The 8,459-nt window shown below is 30.4% G+C and overlaps 1 protein-coding gene across 1 annotated transcript; it reads right to left on the reverse strand.

The window, feature by feature from the left end:
* Positions 1 to 2,225: 2,225 nt before the first annotated feature.
* On the reverse strand, positions 2,226 to 3,349 carry LOC111680685 (calcium channel flower). Its single transcript, XM_023442386.2, has 3 exons — positions 3,125 to 3,349; positions 2,943 to 3,050; positions 2,226 to 2,632 (listed from the first exon to the last, which is right to left on the reverse strand). Exons 1-3 carry the CDS (start codon positions 3,229 to 3,231, stop codon positions 2,497 to 2,499), a joined length of 351 nt encoding a protein of 116 aa, XP_023298154.2. The 5' UTR covers positions 3,232 to 3,349; the 3' UTR covers positions 2,226 to 2,496.
* Between the last annotated feature and the right edge of the window lie 5,110 nt (positions 3,350 to 8,459).

An 8,459-nucleotide genomic window follows, 5' to 3' on the forward strand; every position in this document is an offset into this window, starting at 1 on the left:
AGAACTGAACTAGAACTGAACTAGAACTGAACTAGAACTGAACTAGAACTGAACTAGAACTGAACTAGAACTGAACTAGAACTGAACTAGAACTGAACTAGAAAATAACTAGAACAAAACTAGAACTGAACTAGAATTGAACTAGAACTGAACTACAACTGAACTAGAACTGAACTAGAACAGAACTAGAACTGAACTAGAACTGAACTAGAACTGAACTAGAACTGAAATAGAACTGAACTAGAACTGAACTAGAACTGAACTAGAACTGAACTAGAACTGAACTAGAACTGAACTAGAACTGAACTAGAACTGAACTAGAACTGAACTAGAACTGAACTAGAACTGAACTAGAACTGAACTAGAACTGAACTAGAACTGAACTAGAACTGAACTAGAACTGAACTAGAACTGAACTAGAACTGAACTAGAACTGAACTAGAACTGAACTAGAACTGAACTAGAACTGAACTAGAACTGAACTAAAACTGAACTAGAATTGAACTAGAACTGAACTAGAACTGAACTAGAACTGAACTAGAACTGAACTAAAACTTAACTAGAACTGAACTAGAACTGAACTAGAATTGAACTACAACTGAACTAGAACTGAACTAGAATTGAACTAGAACTGAACTAGAAATTAACTAGAACTGAACTAGAACAGAACTAGAACAGAACTAGAACAGAACTAGAACAGAACTAGAACAGAACTAGAACAGAACTAGAACAGAACAAGAACAGAACTAGAACAGAACTTGAACTGAACTAGAACTGAATTAGAACTGAATTAAAACTGAACTAGAACTGAACTAGAACAGAACTAGAACAGAACTAGAACAGAACTAGAACAGAACTAGAACAGAACTAGAACAGAACTAGAACAGAACTAGAACAGAACTAGAACAGAACTAGAACAGAACTAGAACAGAACTAGAACAGAACTAGAACAGAACTAGAACAGAACTAGAACAGAACTAGAACAGAACTAGAACAGAACTAGAACAGAACTAGAACAGAACTAGAACAGAACTAGAACAGAACTAGAACAGAACTTGAACTGAACTAGAACTGAATTAGAACTGAATTAGAACTGAACTAGAATAGAACTAGAACAGAACTAAAACAGAACTAGAACAAAACTAGATAAGAACTAGAACAGAACTGGAACAGAACTAGAACAGAACTAGAACAGAACTAGAACAGAACTAGAACAGAACTAGAACAGAACTAGAACAGAACTTGAACTGAACTAGAACTGAATTAGAACTGAATTAAAACTGAACTAGAACTGAACTAGAACTGAATTAGAACTGAATTAGAACTGAACTAGAACTGAACTAGAACAGAACTAGAACAGAACTAGAACAGAACTAGAACAGAACTAGAACAGAACTAGAACAGAACTAGAACAGAACTTGAACTGAACTAGAACTGAATTAGAACTGAATTAGAACTGAACTAGAACTGAACTAGAACAGAACAGAACAGAACTAGAACAGAACTAGAACAAAACTAGAACAGAACTAGAACAGAACTAGAACAGAACTAGAACAGAACTAGAACTGAATTAGAACTGAACTAGAACAGAACTAGAACAGAACTAGAAAAGAACTAGAACTGAACTAGAACTGAACTAGAACAGAACTAGAACAGAACTAGAACAGAACTAGAACAGAACTAGAATTGAACTTGACTTTAGTCTGGGCTATAGTCTTGTGTAAGTCGGGACTATTGAGTAACCAATAGTCTAGACTATCGACTTAACTACAGTCTGGATTAGAGTCCAGTCTATGATCTTCTCTTTTATTTAACTATTTAACATTATTTCTTTTGTTGATATAATTAATTTTTTTAAGGTACCGCACTATTTTTATGTTTCTTTTGTTTAATTAAAATTTTACTTTACATATATGGAAGCAAAAAAATTTGATCTTTACATTTGTTTTATGTTTTTGGAAAGTTTTCAGGGAAACTTTGATTAATGGAATCCAAAAATATATATATTTTGTTTTTGCGCTATTTAAGCTTTTTTTTTTGAGATCAATTTGTAACATTTTGCAGCAAAAAATGTTTAAAAAATTCTGAAGTGTGTGTTTGGTGGGGCTTTTATTTTGTTTTAACGGCTTAATAATCAATATTTCTTTTTCGTTTTTTCTTGGTTTTTTTTTTTTTTTTTTTTTTTGTTTAAAACTTTATGATATATATAATTGTTGTTTTAGTAAATTGTTTAACAAACTCTTTTTAATTTTGTTTTTGCTTTTTTTTTGTGATAATTTATGATGATGTTTTTTGTTGCTTTTCTTTTTTAAATATATATATATAATATAGTGTAGTTATTGTTTTTTGTTAGTAACGGTTTGTTTACTGTGAGATTCTTTTATTTTAATAAATTTTTAAATGGAATTGTTGTTGGTATTTTTTTTTTATATAAATATATATATGTGTGTGTCTTTTTGTTTGTTTTTGTTTTATTTTGTAATTCATTTAATGAATTTATGTTGGACGCCAAACATCAGGATCTTCCATTAATGTAATATGCTGATCGGTGCTCATTTGCATTTGTCCCTCACCACCGGGCTGCATTTGTGTAGGTGATGTGGCAGCAGCAGCCATTTCCTCACGTGAAGCTCTTTTTTATTGTTCATTTTAAATAAAAATTTTGTTTAAATTGTTTTTTGTTTAACCAAATTTCAATATTTCATCGAAAAGTTTTGTTCGTGTTTGTTTTTTTTTTTTTTTTTTTTTTTTTGTTTAGTAATAATTTTGTAAGCAAGTTTTAGAGGAAAAAAGATAGAAAAAAATAGGAATAATAAACACAATTAATGAATAGATTTCCTCTGGCTTTTTTAAGGTTTTGTTTTTCATAGCAATTTTAAAACACTTATATTCATATCTTATAAAACTATTAAATTTGTCTTATGGTATTAATGAAAACTTACTTTTTGCCTAATGACATCATGCCATAGATAACACCAGTACCAAAGATTAATGCGCAGGGGAATAAACTGCCTAAACCAAAGCATAAAAATACTGGGAATATTGAGACTCTGTAGAAAAAAAGAAATTTGTTAAAAAGTTATTTGCACAATTATCTATAAAAGTAAATGTATTAATTACTTACACACAATATAGTGCTGCTCTGTTCCACATAGGTCTAGCATCGGCCATATCAGCCAATTGTCCCACATAGTCTATGCAGAAGAAACAGCAAGGTGCTTCTAAGGACATTACTAGAAAACCTATGACTACTTGTAGAATGCCACCAATTAAACAACTGACATTTAGTAATAATAGGGATAAAGCATTGAAGAGACCAAATAATATACAAACTGTAAAAAGAAGAAGAAATATAACAATTAATAAAATGGAATTAATATTATGATAATTTTTAAAAAAATATGTGAACAGAGTAGACTAACTCAGAGGAATAGACTTTCGACTAAAACAGAACCTGAGAAGATCCAGCAGAGAACAAGAACTAATACAGAACTAAAACTGAACTAGAACAGAACTAGAACTGAAATAGAACAAACATAGAATAGAACTATGATAGAACTAGAACAAAACAAACCTAGAACAAACCTACAACAGAACTAGAACAGAACTAAAACAGAACTAAAACAGAACTAGAACTAGAACTGAACTAGAACTGAACTAGAACTGAACTAGAACAGAACTAGAACAGAACTAGAACAAAACTAGAACAGAACTAGAACAGAACTAGAACAGAACTAGAACAGAACTAGAACAGAACTAGAACAGAACTAGAACAGAACTAGAACAGAACTAGAACAGAACTAGAACAGAACTAGGACAGAACTAGAACAGAACTAGAACACAACTAGAACACAACTAGAACACAACTAGAACACAACTAGAACACAACTAGAACACAACTAGAACAGAACTAGAATAGAACTAGAACATAACTAAAACAGAACTAGAACAGAACTAGAACAGAACTAAAGCAAAACTAGAACTGAACTAGAACAGAACTTGAACAGAACTAGAAAAGAACTTGAACTAGAACAGAACTAAAACAGAACTAGAACAGATCTTGAACAGAACTAGAACAGAACTAGAACAGAACTAGAACAGAACTAGAACAGAACTAGAACAGAACTAGAACAGAACTAGAACAGAACTAGAACAGAACTAGAACAGAACTAGAACAGAACTAGAACAGAACTAGGACAGAACAAGAACAGAACAGAACAGAACAGAACAGAACAGAACAGAACTAGAACAGAACAGAACTTTAACAGAACTAGAACAGAAGAGAACTAGAACTAGAACAGAACTAGAATAGAACTAGAACAGAACTAGAACAGAACTAGAACAGAACTAGAACAGAACTAGAACAGAACTAGAACAGAACTAGAACAGAAGAACTAGAACAGAACTTGAACAGAACTAGAACAGAACTAGAACAGAACTAGAACAGAACTAGAACAGAACTAGAACAGAACTAGAACAGAAATAGAACAGAACTAGAACAGAACTAGAACAGAACTAGAACAGAACTAGAACAGAACTAGAACAGAACTAGAACAGAACTAGAACAGAACTAGAACAGAACTAGAACAGAACTAGAACAGAACTAGAACAGAACTAGAACAGAACTAGAACAGAACTAGAACAGAACTAGAACAGAACTAGAACAGAACTAGAACAGAACTAGAACAGAACTAGAACAGAACTAGAACAGAACTAGAACAGAACTAGAACAGAACTAGAACAGAACTAGAACAGAACTAGAACAGAACTAGAACAGAACTAGAACAGAACTAGAACAGAACTAGAACAGAACTAGAACAGAACTAGAACAGAACTAGAACAGAACTAGAACAGAACTAGAACAGAACTAGAACAGAACTAGAACAGAACTAGAACAGAACTAGAACAGAACTAGGACAGAACAAGAACAGAACAGAACAGAACAGAACAGAACAGAACAGAACTAGAACAGAACAGAACTTTAACAGAACTAGAACAGAAGAGAACTAGAACTAGAACAGAACTAGAATAGAACTAGAACAGAACTAGAACAGAACTAGAACAGAACTAGAACAGAACTAGAACAGAACTAGAACAGAACTAGAACAGAACTAGAACAGAACTAGAACAGAACTAGAACAGAACAAGAACAGAACTAGAACAGAACTAGAACAGAACTAGAACAGAACTAGAACAGAACTAGAACAGAACTAGAACAGAACTAGAACAGAACTAGAACTAGAACAGAACTAGAACAGAACTAGAACAGAACTAGAACAGAACTAGAACAGAACTAGAACAGAACTAGAACAGAACTAGAACAGAACTAGAACAGAACTAGAACAGAACTAGAACAGAACTAGGACAGAACTAGGACAGAACTAGGACAGAACTAGAACAGAACTAGAATAAAACTAGAATAGAAGTAGAACAGAACTAGGATCGAACTTGACAGAACTAGAATAAAACTAGAATAGAACTAGTACAGAACTAGGACAGAACTAGAACAGAACTAGAACTGAATTAGAAGTGAGCTAGGACTGACTTAGCCCATAACAGAACAGAACTAGAATTCAACTAGAACAAAACAAGAACAGAACTAGAAAAGAACTAGAATAAAACCAGAACAGAACTACAGCAAAACTAGAACAGAACTACAATCAAACTAGAACTGAACAAATTCTAGCCTAAAGTTTAGTCTATAATCTAGTCGATGGTCTAGTCCATAGAGTAGTCTATAGTCAAGTCTATAGCCTAGTATATAGTCTATTCTATAGTCTAGTATATAGACTAGTCTATAGTCTAGTCTATAGTTTAGTCCATAGTCTAGTATATAGTCTAGTCTATAGTCTAGTCTATAGTCTAGTCTATAGTCTAGTCTATAGTCTAGTTTTTAGTATAGTTTATAGTGTACTCTACAGTTTAGTCTATAGTCCAGTCTATAGTATAGTCTATAGTCCAGTCTATAGCTATAGTCATACAAGTCTATTAGGACTATAGTTCATACTATAAATTAGATTGTAGATTTTTGTTTGCAAATTGCTGACATCAACCATTTAATTAAATAATAACATATTAATAAATATTTCTTTAAACATTTCTATGGACAAAATTAAAAGTGAAAATTTCTCTATTTTCCATATAAGTAAGAAACCTAACAAAATACCAAAACGCAATTTATCACATATTATTTAAACACATTTGCATTTGTTTAATAACAATATTTTAAAATGAGTCACATAAACAGCTGTTAATGTGTTTAATAAAGTAGTATTTTAAATACCAAAAAGTAACAAAACAAAATTTCAAAATAAAATTATCAACAAAAAGATATTTTGCTCTTTGGCTTTTTTTTAACAATTTTTGTTTTTTATTTATACACATACATGAGTTAAATAAATGAAAACGTTTACACATTTATAATTTTGTGCAATTAATTGTTGTATAGTTTATCGATAAACAAAAACAAAAAAACGCCGGCTATGTGTTGGAGCAAAAAAAAGTTTATTAAACTCTATACAACGTCATAATAGCAAAAAAAAAAAACTTTAAAAGGCAATGATATGGAACCAGTTTCATGACACATTAATGCCGTCAGTAAGAAAACAAATTAAATGCTACAAACAATAACCACAAGCAGCCAACAAGTCAATCATCTTTTAAACGCAGCAGCAGCGTTCGTCATCATACAAAAAGAAGAGGGTTTTTGAAGAAGTACAAAAAAAAAAAAAAACACAGAAGCCAGTTAGCCAACCAAGCAACCAAACCAGCAGATTTTTTTACATTAACAACTAATACAAATAATTATGAAATGCGTTTAGAAATGAGGTTGTTTAAACAGTTATAAAATAAAACTTTAAATTAGTTTTAATTAAGAATAACAAAAAAAGAAGATATTAAGTAAATATTTAAGGTTAATTGAAATAAATGTTTTAAACTGTTATTGTTTAGATTTTTCTATAATAGAAATAGTTAATACTAAAAAGAACTTTTGATAAATGTTAAGGAAATGACATTTAATGATAATAATTTATAAATATATTTATTTAAAAAGTGGAAGTAGTAGTGATTCTTATCTTGATTAGTATTTATAAGATTCTGTTGGTGTAAACAAAAAAGCATAAATATTTAGAAGTATAATAATAAAGAGACCCATATATTTAATGAAAATATTTTATAATTATAATGAATAGAAAGAGATTATGTTTTATTATAAACAATGACAACTATTCATTAATGAGATTTTCTAGTTATGGTTTAATATCAAATTAAAAGGCGTTTAGTTTGATAAGGTATCATTGTTTAACATTAAACAAATTTATTTAAACAAAAAGCGTATGTTGCCAATGTTAAACAGATAAATAAGCAAAATAATTTAAAATTTTAGTAAAAATTAATTTTCAACAATATGTTCTCTTCATTTTGATTTTTAGATACTTCTGTTAAAACTAAAAGTTGTTCTTTTATTCGCTTTATAAGCTGACAATTTAATATTGTTACATTTTCTTTTATTTTACATGTTTTTACTTTTGACTTAAAATATTTTTTTAAGTTCTTAATACCTTGACATTTATTTTTTAATTAAAAACTATAAGATATTAATATTTAAGATTAAGCACCAATATAAACATTAGGCTACAAAGCTCTTAGTTGTATTAGATTTATCTTATCTATTTTAAATGTTTTTTTCTCATTTGCGTTAAAAAAACAATTACTAATTAAGTCAATTGGAACGTATTAGAAAAGAACATAATTTATCACAAAAAACGAGCTATTCTGCAAAAATTATCTAACGAGTAATTTATTTATATAAAGTTATAACAAAACAAGAAATGAACTGGTAATAAACTAGAAATGCATTGAAACAGAAGTGGAAGTGATCAAGAAAAAAAAACTGAACTAGAACTGAACTAGAACTGAACTAGAACTGAACTAGAACTGAACTAGAACTGAACTAGAACTGAACTAGAACTGAACTAGAACTGAACTAGAACTGAACTAGAACCGAACTAGAACTGAACTAGAACTGAACTAGAACTGAACTAGAACTGAACTAGAACTGAACTAGAACTGAACTAGAACTGAACTAGAACTGAACTAGAACTGAACTAGAACTGAACTAGAACTGAACTAGAACTGAACTAGAACTGAACTAGAACTGAACTAGAACTGAACTAGAACTGAACTAGAACTGAACTAGAACTGAACTAGAACTGAACTAGAACTGAACTAGAACTGAACTAGAACTGAACTAGAACTGAACTAGAACTGAAATAGAACAGAACTAGAACAGAACTAGAACAGAACTAGAACAGTACTAGAACAGAACTAGAACTGAACTGAAACAGAAATAGAACAGAACTAGAACTGAACTAGAACTGAACTAGAACTAAACTAGAACTGAACTAGAACTGAACTAGAACTGAACTAGAACTGAACTAGAACTGAACTAGAACTGA

The sequence above is a fragment of the Lucilia cuprina genome, chromosome 5, assembly GCF_022045245.1.
Source record: "Lucilia cuprina isolate Lc7/37 chromosome 5, ASM2204524v1, whole genome shotgun sequence".
Taxonomy (NCBI): Eukaryota; Metazoa; Arthropoda; class Insecta; order Diptera; family Calliphoridae; genus Lucilia; species Lucilia cuprina.